This window comes from Cryptotermes secundus, unplaced genomic scaffold (assembly GCF_002891405.2).
Source record: "Cryptotermes secundus unplaced genomic scaffold, Csec_1.0 scaffold1775, whole genome shotgun sequence".
NCBI classification, from domain to species: Eukaryota; Metazoa; Arthropoda; class Insecta; order Blattodea; family Kalotermitidae; genus Cryptotermes; species Cryptotermes secundus.
The window spans coordinates 277,097-292,695 of record NW_019743175.1 but is presented as its reverse complement, the minus strand read 5'-3'; the positions used below and the strand labels follow the sequence as shown (position 1 = coordinate 292,695).

Here is a 15,599-nt window from a genome sequence, read left to right as displayed (position 1 = left end):
CTTTAGTTTTGTTCCAGTCTGAAGTACTATGATCCTACAAAAAAACACCTTTCTCTCCAGACGCCTTCTCCTCAAAATAATGGGTGTGGTGCTTTTCACTTGAAATTCTGCCAATCCTATGAACTGGTGAAGTCCTATTTCTTAACCATCACCCTTAACTATAAGCATTATTTGTCACACCTGCTAGCAACAGCATAATAATTTCCGCACTTAATCTTACCAGCAGTCCTTGAACTTCAAAATTATTTTAGGAGTAAATGTAGGTAACACAGACACAAATGCTATTTGTGAAATTTACAAATCGTAAGTAAATATGTCCTTCAGAAACATACAATCACATCTCATTCAAATAACTGGCAGCACATTCACTGTCAGTTATATATATAGTGATAAACTGGACATGTGTTATCATAATGCATTAACTTTATGCCCTTTCACAGGAAAGTTTGACACACACAGTAATTTTACACATGCATAAGTGTCATGGGCAAGATGGAGGCCACAGAGTCTGATATTGGTCATGTTTCTAGATGATGGCAGCTTGCAGACATGGGTAGCATTGCCATTTTTCAGACATCCTTACTGTCCCCACCTTCAGAGCAAATCACCACGAAACCCTAAAATAAACTGTCATATATTTCAACGTCTATAAACAGGACTAGTCATCAACTTCCCAGCATACCATATACATCAGAATCTGCAGATCCATCCATTGACTGAACCAGGAGGTCAGTCAGAGCATCAACTTCTGCTTCCTTTCCCCCGCTCGGGGGTTGTGTATTTCCAGAGGATTTGTTCTGTGACCCACTGACATATGGTGCATAGAGGGAGTAGTTAGACCGGGACGACATCTGACTGGGTGGCCTTGGATTGATTGGCTCGTATATCGATTCATACATGGAACTCTGTGGAGCAGAAATAGATACAAAATACAATTTCCTTAACTCTTGTATTATTTGACATGCTCAGCACATCAGGCTTGTGAATCATACAATACTCTCACTGACAAAATTCTCTACCATAACAAACTACTTATTCTGGGTTCTTATTTATTCACATTTTACTTTCAAAGACAGATTTCCTTATACCGATTTTTGAGAACTAAGTCACTGACCACACCTACCTCCCTGCAACCAGCCAAACACTTTACATAAATGCATATTCAAATCTTCCTGGCAATTTGATTATCCCTCAATATCAGTAGTAGCATGAGTGTGACATCTTGGGAAACACTCTCCTCTGCTCTCCTAGCTGTCTTAATGCTTGTCTCACATTTATAGTGCTATTCACTGTACAGCTATGACTGTTCAAAAGTCTGATCTCATTTAGAGGTATACTGTATGAAGCCTAATGAGAATGAATGACTGACATGAAGATGTGGATGAAACACATGTCTACACATGGTATGAAACTTGTAATGTTAACTCTTTCTTTATTAAATGACCATCATCTGACATGTTGCAGAATACAATATTTGTTCTTGAAAATTATGGCATGACTCTTAAAGTACAGTACTAATAAAGAAGGGAAAGGTACTGTGTAAGAACAAAAACTCACTAAAACATGGAAACATGCTTCTCAGATAAAAAACAGCTGAACTAAAGTAATGGGCTGACAAATTACAGACAAGTCTGAGTGTGCTGACAAAAACGTTTGCTATAAAGTTTACCTGCGAAGAAGGTCCATATGTGCCATATTCTGGTTGGTAATTGGGTTGGTAGGTGGCTCGCCGAAGTTCTGAATAACTTGAGCTAACTGGCGAAGGTGGCGGAGGAAGATCATCTGGAGGTGGGGGAAAGTTTGGGGCTGGGCACTGGTTGCTGTAATCAGCAGGTTCTGGTGGGGGTGGGGGTAGATCCTCCAGAGCTCCTGTAATTGACATAATTGCATAACATATTTATAAAAAGCAAAATGTGGAAAAAGCATTTACATGAAAACACCTGAAATTTAATCAGTTTTATTTTGTACTTAACAACACTTCTTTCACTGCCAAAGTTCTACAGCATCAAATGGAGGAATGAGAGTGAATGATAAATTTAGGAGGATGTAAGAGTGGTAGTCACCTATTTCATTATCCCAGAATTCACCTCAAGGAAATCAGGCATCCAGTGTGAGAATGGTCTTACAAATATAAACCCGAACTGCTAACTACTCAACCAGCAATAAAAAAATTAATATTTTGAAAATATTTTTTTATTTTTCTAACTTTCATGTAGGTAGTATTCATTTGCGGAAAAATTAATCACGTCATGAAGCAAAACACGCATACTTTCAAATGATCAAAGTGCTGAATTCTGAGTACTATGTCAAGAATAGCAGAGTTTCATACATGCCAATTTTTAGAACAAGTCTACAGGCCATTCTTGAACAGAGTGTTATTTATTAAGGGAAAAGGCTCCAACATTTGGAAACAATGATTGAGCAAAGGGTGCCATGAGTTTAATGAAAAGTAACTCAAAAGGAAAATGAGATTCAGCAAGGTCACGTATGAGATCGTGTGAGGTCAGAACAACTCCTAGTACAAAGCTGAATAAACTTTAATATTTTTTGGAGAAATTTTCATTATATTATAGAAATTAAATGCCTTTATTTTCAGGGCAGAAGTTTTCCCAAATTAAAAACAGTACTACACTCTAAAATACTTAATGTGTCAACATCAATATGAAAAGTTAAAAACCAGAGAGTAGTAAAATTATTCCATAATATACATATTTTGCAAGAACTCACATCTTTCTAGTTAAATGTGCAAGCAATAAAATGACATTTTTGTTTCACTGGTGAAATATAGGCTCAATGTAAATGAACCTGCATATTTATTGAAAATCAATGTTCATTGGCAGCACACCATTCACTGACGATGTTAGGTCATTCTCTGTGCTGTCAGGACCACTCTACATGCTAATTTTATGACCTTTGAAGAAGATATTCAATGAAGAGCACCATCTTCTGGGTTATAATGCTTTGTAAATCAGTACAATACCACCATCATTTCAGATGAATGCACTGCCTCCATATACAGGGACAAAGAGTATGCCAAGCAAGACATCAGCAATAAGTAGGCAGCAAACAGAGTAAACCATGGGCAAATGGTCATGCCATAGCTCAGGCGGCTAGTCACAAACTTCCCACCGCGGCAGCCCAGGGGCAAGCCCAGATCAGGTCATGTGGGATTTGTGGTAAACAAAGTGGTACTGGGGCAGGTTTTCCCCAAGTACATCAGTTTCCCCTGTCAATTCTCATTCCACTGACTGCTCCACATTCATCATTATCTACATCAAGGACTGATAAAACAGGCCAATTAGTGGGGACCAAGTGGACTCCACTCCACCCCAAGAAAAAAAATATATATGTGCAAAAAATACAGCCTAATACTGGCAAGAAGGGTATCATGAGAGACAAAAACAACAGGACCACTGTTTGCAAGAGGGTGCAGAGAGAACCAACAAGAGCAAAGGAAAAGGAGGAGGGGGGAAAAAGCAACTCAGTTTGACCATTTGGAAGGCCATCAATTTAGCAAATGAAACTGACACAAGTAGCATGTATATCAAGGCAAGAGGCGAGGCAGGGGTACCAAGAGCAAGAGGCAGCAAAAAAGCCCAAGGAATGTGAAGGCAGAAGCCTCTGTGAAGCAGCAGCTAAGGAAAACCATGAGTAGAAGGAGAAGCCATCCAGTAAGCATACCATATCTCCCATCTTGTTGCACAGGGCCAAAGATCTGTGCAACCAGGTCAGTCTGCATGAGGAACTGAAGTTTCTCAAGGTCACATTAAGGCAGAATAACTGTATCAAGCGGTAGGTTCACAGAGCTCTCAATCCTCTTCTGAGAGATGCTCAACCCAACGATGATCCTAATGTGGTCACTTTCCTGCCCTAAGTGAGCACCCGCATTAGCAGGATGCTGTCCTGGCATAACATAAAGTCTGTTGGCCTCCCGCCAAGGAAAATCTCCAGATTCCTACAGCCAGTCAAGAATGACAGGACTGAAGAAACCCCCTATGAATGTGGTCAAGTCTACAAAGAGCAGGCAGCCCACTCAGTTGACACCAGGGTTAAGAAGCACAACCAACACATACATCTTGAGCATGTCACCAAATCAGTTATGGCAGGGCACAGCCAATATTCTAACACAAAAAAATGTACATGGACCATATCTTTAAGGAGATGACTCAGACTGAGATCCATCTCAACAGCAGTAGCAGAGAGCAAGGTTCCTCTTATGTAAGTCATGTAAACCTCACCTCCCTAAAAGAAGGCAGATCTGCTTCACAGGATTCTTTTCATGGGATTCTCCATGCTGCTATGCCAGTATGCACTTCCTTTTTCTGTGCATGGACTTTGCCTTTTCAGGGCACTCATCCTCCTAATTTACCTTGCAGTCTCTTTGCAGCAGCTCTTGCTCTTGCAATCCTCCTGCACAGCCCCTTGCCTGGACATAAGGATGACTTCTCTCACAACTGCTCATTTCACTTATTAAACTGAGGGCCAGACCAAGTTACTTTTTCCTTTATTTTTTCCATTCTTCCTATTAGTTCTTTTTGAGCCATTCTAACAGACAATGGTCACCCTGTCATTGGCTCTCCCACAGTTCCCTCTTTGACCTATACCAAGCTGAGTTTTCTATGCATGGTTTGCTCTACTTGTCACCTGCTCATTGATGGTTTACTGCCTAGCTTACTCATTGAGTCTGAAGATGAAGACAATATATTCCTCTAAACTGTCAGTGGGCCGGTCACGGTAGCCGAGCAGTCTAAGGCATGCACTGTCTTCGCTCGCTCAGAAGCCGGGATCGTCGGTTTGAATCTCACTCAGGGCGTGGATGTTTGTTTGGATTTTTATGTGTTTGTCTACAGGTAGAGGCCTTGTGACGAGCTGATCACTTGCCCAAGGAGTCCTACTGTATGTGTAAGATCTAGAAAAAAACCGAAGTGAACAGAGAAGCTCATGGAGGTAGGCCTAGGCCCACTGGGGCTGTAGTGCCAAGGAAAAAAAAAAACTGTCAGTGGACTTCCACCAAAATACATGACATTACAACCCAGAAGTTACTACTCTTCATACTTACTACTGCAAATACCTCAAATTAAACAAGATGGTCAATGACTACTTATTGCAGTCAAATGCTACAATGCAGCACACTTATATAATTGGTTTGGCAACCTGTAGAAAGGCATCTAGTGTTCAGTGACAGTGGAATTAGTACCTCAGTGCTTATAGAACTGTGGGACTGGAACATCTGGACCTCTGGTAATTGCCTAGGCAAGTTTCTGTTTGAACCTCATTAGTATAATGTTACAGCATACTCAAATACATCAGAGAATCAGAACTTACCAATGCTGCTGGCTGTACTGAATGCTCCTACATTGCTATAAGTATTGCCAAGTTCACTGTTAGCATGGTTTCCTATATTGCTATAGATGAGGCGAGATTCAGAGCCATCTGGTGGTTGAATGTTGCTATAGGTTGCAGTTGGTGACATGGCACTGACAGAATGATTCACAGCTCCTACAAGAGTAAAACATCACATGATAATTGCTAGTTCCACGAAATGAATTTTTGCTTTCAGATACTAATGGGATAGCTCTTTAAATAATGACAGTGTTTCTTCAAAACCTTATAAATGTTTGGCTACCCAAGAAATTCCAACCTTTGAATTTCCATTACCATATTACAAAAATCCTGCCACTGGACCCTACCCTGAACCATGCCAATTGGACACCTGAACACGTTACTTTTATATAATTTTTTTAATTTAATTTAATTTAATATTATATTCCCAAGGGTTGTCTTACCTTGAGGTTTTTAAACCAAATGTATGTGAACATTTCTCATTTATCCATGCATCCTAACTGTCCCACCCACTTCAGCCATCTTTATTTAATCACCATAAGATGATCAGGAGATCAGGTGATCAGAATACATCAGAAAGCTCCTAACTATGCAATTTTCTCTATGGTGCTCTCTTACTTTGCTTCATTAGATTCACATATCTTCCTTGCCACTTCGTTCTTGAACACCTTCAGACTGTATTTATTGGAGTAATTAAATCATGAATATAATTTTGATTTGCTACTGTCATTTCACAGTACCTGAACTCTGCCACATTTTCAAAGCATTTATCATTTGTCTTTATATTATGGTTTGGTCTGCATCTAACCACTGAAGCATGAAAATACACTTAGTTTCTTCTGTGTTTACTCTACAACTTACTAACATCCAATAGAACGTAACAGGGTAACTTAACATGAATAAGCTAATTCTTTTAACACAATTACTTTATGACAAGGTAAACATGAGTACTGTTGATTGTATTCATATTGTATGCATTCAATTTTAATCTTCATTATTTGACAACCAAGAAACTGGCTGTTGCAGGATATTTCCTGGACAATTAATAAAGATACAACTGTTAAAAGAAAGTATGTATTGCTACAGAACCCATATACATCCACCACTGAATCCTCATATCCTCACAACTCATTTCCTTTTATTCTGCCATATTATTTACATTCAGTGTATCCTGGTAGACCAGTTAACTTAAATGCCCTTTCCACAGCATATATTAATACATTAGGAGTAGCAGAGGACATTCACTTTGTAAAATTTGAGGCTTTCACGGCGGTGACTATGAAGAAAGCAGTCTTCTGGGATTTGGCACCGTGTATATGTGGTGTTAACCGACGTTCCTCCGAAACGTCAGTTAACACCACATATACACAGTGCCAAATCCCAGAAGACTGCTTTCGACAATCACTTTGTCCAGTTTATTTGTAGACTGACCAGGTACGAATCTGTTAACTCACCACTGTACGTTGCTGGCTGCTGAACCATTGTTTCAGCACCCAATGCTCGTGAGATTATCTCAACAGGGCTGATGTTTAGCATGGTCCCTCATCCTTGATATGTATACAAATACAGTTCACAGTGTTGTGAAATAGTGTTCAAAAATAAAATGTAGTGTTGAACAGAAATTATTCAGACACAGTAAACTTTGTACATTGTTCTTCATGGAGGAAATGCCATAGAATGTTTTGCAGGAAGAATCCTGATTGTACAATGATGATAAAGCAACAATTTTCAATACTATAATGAAATTACATTCTACACAGTGCTTGAGGTGGAATGAAAATAGAACTGGGATGCCATCCCGCCGCATCCCGCCCCACCTCAAGCCCTGGGTATTGTACATTGCATTTACTGCCAAAGAAGTAACGGGATGCTTTTAAGCCATTTAGAAAAGAACCGGGATGCCATCCCGCTGCATCCCGCCCCAACTCAAGCCCTGATTCTACACGATCAGTGCTAAACTAAAAGAAATCTTGAAAAAGACATGTACTGATTCAATGAAAACTTGATGAGACTGGTATTCAATTAGAAGCATACTGAAGAAGATGTTATATCTTTTAGCTCTTCACTGTGGGTTAGAAGAATGTACAGCTCATGTTGATACAAAACTGTTAAGTTACAGCTTTATAAAATCACATCAGTACATAGCCTTTTGCTTCCACATGGTGAAGCAAGAACCTAATACTGTAGATTGTTTCAGGAATCAGTATTAAACGTCTTGAATCAGAATTTATGCCTTATTCAGATATGGCATGGCTCACTTGAAGTGGTTGCATAAACAGCCAAAATACTGAATTATCAGAAATCCTTATGCTGTTCATTAAATGCCACTGCACAATTTAAAGTTGGGATTTCATGTTAAATTTGTATGTCAAGGATAACTGGGCACATGCTTTCGTATGAAACAAATTCTGAACATTATGCGAAAATGATTCTGCCATCCTTCTTCCATCAATTGACTGATGAAGTACTGTACGTTCATTTTGTGCAAGATGATACAATGCTACATACTACGAACAATTCTATGGATGCATTAGATGGAGTCTTTAGTACATGAGTCATAAGTCAAGAACTCTGGCCTCTGCAATCACCCAGTTTATGTGAGGGACACACTAACAGAAAAAGTGTATATGAACAATCTACACTTTTTGGAAGAGCTTCAAGAAAATTTCCAGTATTCTCATTCAGCAGCACTCTGTGTCTAGAAACACATTCTAATGCTGCACGGCATGCTTAGCAACAGAGAGTCATCACTTCAAGACTCTCCTATAAAATAAGGTTAAGTTAAGCTACAGCAGAAAAGCAGGTCATAAAATATAAGCTACCACAGCTGGTCTGTTTGAGTGCTGCATCAATTGTGGGAATCAGCCTAACACTAAACTCTAAACCCCGTCCATTCTACTGTGTTATGTGCAGCAAATGGCGAAAATTAACCTTAACACACTCATAACAACAATCAAAATAATAACATGAACAATTTTAATATTGCATAATTTTATGTATAGTGATGTAAGACTGTAAATTTAACACATTTTTTTTATCTATTATAATGATTATAAGCTGTACATATATATTTATAATTGTATTGTACTATATTAACTATGTGACTGGTTCTATATCTATGTATATGGATTTATGGAATATACAATAAATGAATGAATGAATGAATGAATGTCATTTGTTAACCTGCATCCAGCCTCCCTGTCATTATGTTTCAATGTTTAGTGTTTGACTCTTCATTAACACCTTACATCTGCCTCACATAACTGTCGTTATGACCCCTGCCATCATTTTATCCAATTGGATTCTAGGTAACTGGGAGCCCCACTTAATTACTGTAATCTGTCAAAAGATGACAAACAATACATGGAAAACAAAAACACAGAATAAGGTGTGCATACGTAAAATGAGACTTCAAAATTGGCTACACACATAACTTGGATGAGTGAAAACAAGTCACACAGAATTCTGTTGGAAGTCTCTTGGAAGATCAAGAAGGGAAGGAAGAAGTGTAATGAGAATAGGAGGAAAGGAAGGTTAGGTGTACCTGATGAATCTTAGAAAAACTGCTTATGGGGGTGTGAATGGGTGGCAAAACATTTTCAGTGGTGATTTAGTACCAGTTGTGTCAGAGCCTCTGGTTCTACTGCCAAAGTTACCAAGTTGTTATGTAGTAATGAGTCATCAATGGAAGAAACAAGTCACAAAGCCAATGAGTCAGTGAAAGATGACACAAGCCTCATAGTTAATGAGTCACTGAAAGACACAAGACAAAGCTTTGTGTATATCATACTAGCCTTCACCAATGATAAACTACTTATAATAATCTGTCCATACAATGTATAAAGAAATGTTATCCATATTCTAGTCCATCATTGCAGTGACATGTTTCAACAATTCATTGTCATCTTCAGGGAGCCCCAGTATGTTTGATAAGCATATTTCTACATTATTAATAACTGAGGATTATAATACTAAATATGATGATTTTTATAATATGAGGGTAGCTCAGAAAATGTTGCCCCACGTTTCTTTTCTCTGCAGTAAATTATCAAAAAGAGGTGAAATTCAATGCACAGTATTTCTGACCAATCCTGCCTTGGATAACAAAGTTCCAGAATTTTCTACCAGATGTCTATGGTGTAATCAAAATGTCATTTCATAGCAAAACTCACCGTAAACAAAGACATATCACAGAGTTCTTAACAGTTGAGGATGATTCAGCAAGAAACATTAAAAAACATCTGAGAAACACTGACAGAGATGGTACTGTCAACAGAAGAAGAAATGAATTCTTGCTGAAGTGTGTGACATGACTCAAACAACGGTACACCAGCCTTCATGATGAGCCATACAATTACCCACCTCCAACCCTGACACTGGATGACTCTGGCGGACAATATGGTGAAAGGAACCACCACCAATCTGATGCATATGTCACTGCTCTGCAGTCACATACACTGACAGCAAAATAGAAAATGTCCTTCTCCTACACAAGAACACACACCAGTCAGCAAACAACAGAAATCATCAAAAGGGGGTTGACGATGGTGCCCCAAACACCACACAACCCAGATCTGACCCTATCACACTACCACCTTTTTAGCCCACTGAAGAATGCTACTCATGGATGAAAATTTAGAGATGATGGTGAGATTATTTCAGAAGTGAAAACATGCCTCCAACAGATCCCAGAAAACTGCTACAGACAAGGAATATAAGCCCTTAATTTCAGGAGAAATAAAGCCATGGAAAAAGAATGGACATCATGTAGACAAAAAAAAAAGTCTGTAAATAAGGTATGTCTGTATCTGCACCTTTGCAGTCCAAGTGCAAATCCTGTATATGTTACCTCTGTGGCTCTGTGGATAAAGCTGACAGTATTTTTCAATAAAGTACATGGATAACCAAACTAACCAAACAATTAATCCCATCATACAGTCTCTGTTAAGCATATGATATGTTATTCAGATAATGATGAAATTTTCTGTTGCTTCTGAACCACAGATTCATCATCACTGTGCTCACAACGGCCCATCACGGAGCTGTTTCCTGAACCATTTCCATCAAGTTCACATCTTTACATCCTGTTTCACTTTCAGCATAACCCTCCCAACTATGCTCAGGCATCCCAAATGACCTTTCTACTTGAAGACCCAAGCATATGTAACAATGAGAAAACATTATTCTCCACAGATTATTAAAGTTTAAACTAGCTACATCTTAACCACAGTTATTAATATTTGTGTGGCTGTTCATAAATTAACCAGCTGCTTAAAATTTGTGACACAGCATGTCAAATACAGTTTGAGTAGGACAAGAAATTGTTTGCATTAGGACATTCACACCCAGGAAAATTGTTACTTGTCTACATGCCCCAGCCAACCACTTTGCAACAGTACACAGTGCAATGTGCATTCTCTAACCTAGCATAACATGCACTGTACTTAGCAGGATTAGTTAATATTATCTGTGCCCCTCTTATAACATGTCTAGTAATGCACGAGAGATACTCTATGTTCTGGAACACTATCCTCTGTGTAGAGAAACCTGTTCTCCTAAGTACTAAAATGCTACTTAATTTATTTATAATTCAGTTAACTACAGAGTCATCAGCTACAGTCATGTGGCAAGAAACAATCTGAGAAATTAATGTCAAGCTTTCAAACATGACCTGGGACATAAGCAGTTCCCTGTGCTTCCACTGGCATATAAGATCCACCAAAGGAGGGAAAAGTTTTTTCATCTTGAAAGGGTAAAGCAGAATTGTGTAATGTTTAACAGAGCTCTAATTTTATTACCTGAGATTGCCGGAGGTGGCAAGTTTGTATACAGCTGACCCTTATCAGGTGAAACCTGGCCATTTGCCCCTGAGCCACTCTGCAGCAAGGTGCTATATGATGGTTCACACTGGTTATTTAAAGAGTAACTCTTTGGAACCTGAAATAACAGACAATATCAATTCAACTGATAAATGAAAACAGAGCTAAAAATAAAAACATTAAGCCACCAGTGCTTCTTTTTCAGCCAGTATGTGCCCTCTCATGTGAAGGATGGTTCAAATGCTTCCACCGTAGCCCGGCAAGTTGTAGGAGGCCATGAAAAGGGAAGTCTTGAATCTGAGACAGTAAAATATAGTCGCAAGTCCTACAGGATTCGGACCCAAGAATAACTTCGCTGGCAAGGGCCAACAGCAATTGTAAACAACAGACCCATCAGACAGAGTGCCCCACAACAACAAACCCGCAACTGTCTCACAGTAATAAAAATGTGGTTGTAAGCCTCAGATGGGTGCTTTATTCCAAGATGGACTGGCCAACTGACCATTGGTTGTAACATTAGATTCAGACTATGTGCTGGTACACATACTGACATGGTGAATGGTGTCTCTGACCGTCCAGTAAATGAAGTGCTGGGAAGGAATCACCTTCCCCTTCCAATGATTGTTCCCTGAACATAGAACTCTTCAGATCAACTCATTTAATATAGCTCTGCTTAATCAAATCCATCAGATTGTGACCATTCCCCATCATAATGGTNCTGACATGGTGAATGGTGTCTCTGACCGTCCAGTAAATGAAGTGCTAGGAAGGAATCACCTTCCCCTTCCAATGATTGTTCCCTGAACACAGAAATGCAAACTCCTGTATGTTTAGGCACTATCAGTCCATGACTCTTCAGATCGACTCATTTAATATAGCTCTGCTTAATCAAATCCATCAGATCATGACCATTCCCCATCATAATGGTGCCTTGACATCTCACAATCCTATGGGCCTCCACAGCCTGTTACAGGGATAGTTTTACCTTACCCGTAACAAAATTATAAAAGTTAAACATGCTGAGAAACTTTATTCATCACACTAGTGAACAACAGATGAACACCAGCAAACTTCTTAAGTCTTATGTCTGCCAGTGCACTGTATGTTCCAACCTTGGGGCTGAAACAGAGTGTGAGAGTACTAGCAAAGACAGTTTTAGAAAAAAAGAGTACTGAATGCAACTGATATAAAATTGGGTTATTCTTATAATTTGCACAAATACCATGACAAATTGAGAGTACTTGAGACAAAGTGAAAAGGAGAATATTCAATCTCAGAAAAAGGATGTTACATAGACACAGAGAAAACATAATTCTCCTACAATCAGACTGGTTGATGTGGAGAAAGAGGTATTGTAAACATTCAGTGCTGTTACTAGTTTGGTAGTCTGACAAATGGGCATTTGTGTAGCATCTTCAGCCTCAGAGACAATACCTTGTTAATAACCTGAAGAAAACAGAATTACTAGCATCATCTTCCTCCCAAGACAGTGAAATAACAATATTACTTAACAATCAAGTTCCTTCCGTCAAATGTGACACTTTTTTAAGTTTTCCACCTCGTCAGCACCTGCCTTACATGTTTCGGCTCACCACGGAGCCATCATCAGAGGCATTTATAGTAGAAAAAGAAATCACCAACACACAAAACTTCACTTTGTCCAAGATAGCCACGTTCCAGTTAATTAAAATAATTACAAATAGTTAAAATTACCCAGAATGTCGGTTCACTAAAAGTTTTTCACACACCACAGTAGCTTCCTTATTTGATTCGTCGTTAATTCTGTAAAATTATGTTTCGTTATTTGAAGTAAGAAAGACCTTAAACAATATTACTGTTAGCCTTCCTCTTACTGCAGTAGATGATCAGAAACATCCATGAAATGCTGGGACAATTTATTAAAATCAATCAATAAGGAAGTAAAAATTTAGCTTGTAGATGAAATAAACTTCTGAATAGTCATTACTCTTAAATATAATAATTATTCACTATAACCTGAGTTACCACAGCACCAATGAAGAACTAGACACCAGAATAAACAGTCCAAGTTCTACACCTTATCCGGATGAGATATTTAAAGTTCATACGGTCAGAGAGGTCACAAACACCTTTTAAATGACTAACTTCTCATGACTTACTTGTGGTTGTGGTTTTTTAGGTTTGGGTGGTACTGCTGGCCCAACTTTTCGATTAGCCTGCAGATCTCCATGATCAAGTTGTAAACTTGCTAACTGCTGCTCCAAATGGCTTGTCATAGTTTTCTTCAGCAATTCTCCTGCAACTTTATCAAAATACAATCACTGTCGCCATTCTGGGCCACATAAAATGTTCACACATTAACAGATGGAAAGAGAACAAGCACCGATTACACTTCATAAACACTGGCCTTATATTTACCTTAACCCTTACAAGCGTTGGAATCAGAGTGTGTTAACACGTAACACCTACAAACCTTAAACACATTAACCATATACCCTCCTAAACCACAATGACTACTACACCGCACCCACTTCTTTCATCTATTCACCGATTACTCAACACCTGTTACCTTTAAACATGACTACCAATCTAATTAAATGAAATTCACAATTATTTTGCACAAAAAGGAACAGTGAATGAACCTATAAAGCGATCATAGATTGGTTTAAAAGTGTAACTTCTATATTTATTTCGGTTTTTCGCGTTATAACTAAATACGCTGATAATAATAAGTCAGGCTAATGAAGTTAATATTGTGCTTTTACTACGAAAAATTGTCGGCTGACAGTTTACTACGGCTCACTGGACTGACCAAGTCGGTACAAGTGTGTAGATGTGTCATACATAGATGACAGTTTGTTATAGCTTGATAATTATCACATCATCGGAAATTTATAATATAGATATTATTTTTTTTTTTAGATTATCAATGTTTGCAACATAATTGGGAAATAACGTAGTTGGAGTTCCAACCGTTACAATATTTTCCCAAAAGATGGCACTAAATGACTATCTGCATATGGCCCCTATGAGCAACTCCATGAACTGTTTCCAGGAGGCCCACCACGCCTGCGTAAATTGAGATAGGTTCATTTCTTAATATGTTCCGTACTGCAACGTGATTCGAACATTTTCTTTAACACTGCAAAACATTGAGTATTGAGTACTAACATGAGGGGGCCGGCCTCCCACCGCGGCGGTCCGGCTTCGACCCCGAGTCAGGTCATGTGGGATTTGTGGTGGGCAAAGGGGCATTGGGACAGGTTTTCTCCAAGTACTTCGGTTTCCCTTGACTAATCGCATTCCACCGATTGCTTCACAATCATCATCTGGGGCTGGTACAACAGGCCAAAGAGTGGCCGCAGTTCCAAGTGGAATCAGTCTCACTCCATGAAAAAAAACAAAACATGGTGGAGGTGGACTTCTGGGCGCCTCAAGCACCGCGACCACTACTGTGTTCACTGTGAACCCATTTTCTCACTAGGGCCTTTCAAACGAACCCTTCCTTAATATTTGGGCCAGAAATTATTCACCGAGGCCCTGCTCTTGCCTGTTGCTCCAGTCACGTTCAGCCGAAAATCATTTGGCTGGACACTGACAAAGTATACTGTACAAAAACTCTTACTGTCAATATTTCCTGCACATAGCTTATACGAGGGGTCTGTAGCATATAGGTGTCGTCTCAATGCACACTGCCCAGTCAGCAATCCTGTTCCCGTCTACACTATTTCCCAGTTCATTTCCTGTATTCCTCTCAGACAGTTTTTTTTTTTTCTTTGAAGGTCCTTCAATGAAGAGGTTCGACTGTCTCACACCCCGTACGGCAGCGCAGTGTTCGGAGTACTTCTTAATCAGGCGCTCCCTAGCCTTGAGCCTCCCAGCATAAAAGAAGACTGTAATATCTGGTTCGGGACCGAGAAATTAATTTCTCGATCCCTTCCTGGTCAAAGCTTCTGTACCGTCATTGCCCTGAAACCCACTGTGGCCAGCGATCCAGAAAATCATTATATTTTTACTATTCGACAAGGCGCAAATTCCTTTTCGACTTTCCCAGAACAGCTTCGACATTTTCCTTGATGCTTCAAGGGCTCGCAAAGCTACCTGGCTCTCTGAGCAAATATAATTTTTCTCTCCTTTATAGTTCCTTTCCATACAGTCCCTTGCACAGGCTAAAATCCCAAAGATTTTTGTTCGGAATATTGTATCATGTACACCAAATGAGAGAAATAACCACTTCCTCAGTCTCACCCCACATACCCCCTCTAGTCATTGCGGGCCCTTCTGTGTGCCAGATCAGCTCACCTGGCTGATGAGTCGTGGGCCAAAGAAATAACCGATGTCACGCAGCGGAATCTCCACCACGACCAACCCCTTGTATCATGTTATCCTGATCAATTTCAAAGACAGGGTCCGACTCTATTAGCAGGACATGTCCTATGTTCGATCGCTTGCCCAACC

At 39.3% G+C, this 15,599-nt stretch overlaps 1 protein-coding gene across 2 annotated transcripts; it reads right to left on the bottom strand.

Moving 5' to 3' along the window:
* Positions 1-682: 682 nt before the first annotated feature.
* LOC111874037 (lipoma-preferred partner homolog) lies at positions 683-13,776 on the bottom strand (the record flags this gene model as incomplete). 2 transcript variants are annotated; one of them, XM_033755305.1, is given in 6 exon segments in its annotated part: positions 683-905; positions 1,670-1,869; positions 5,326-5,499; positions 11,142-11,280; positions 13,301-13,437; positions 13,560-13,776. In XM_033755305.1, coding segments are annotated over 5 exon segments (853 nt in total), but the record flags the coding sequence as incomplete, so codon positions are not given.
* Positions 13,777-15,599: the final 1,823 nt, after the last annotated feature.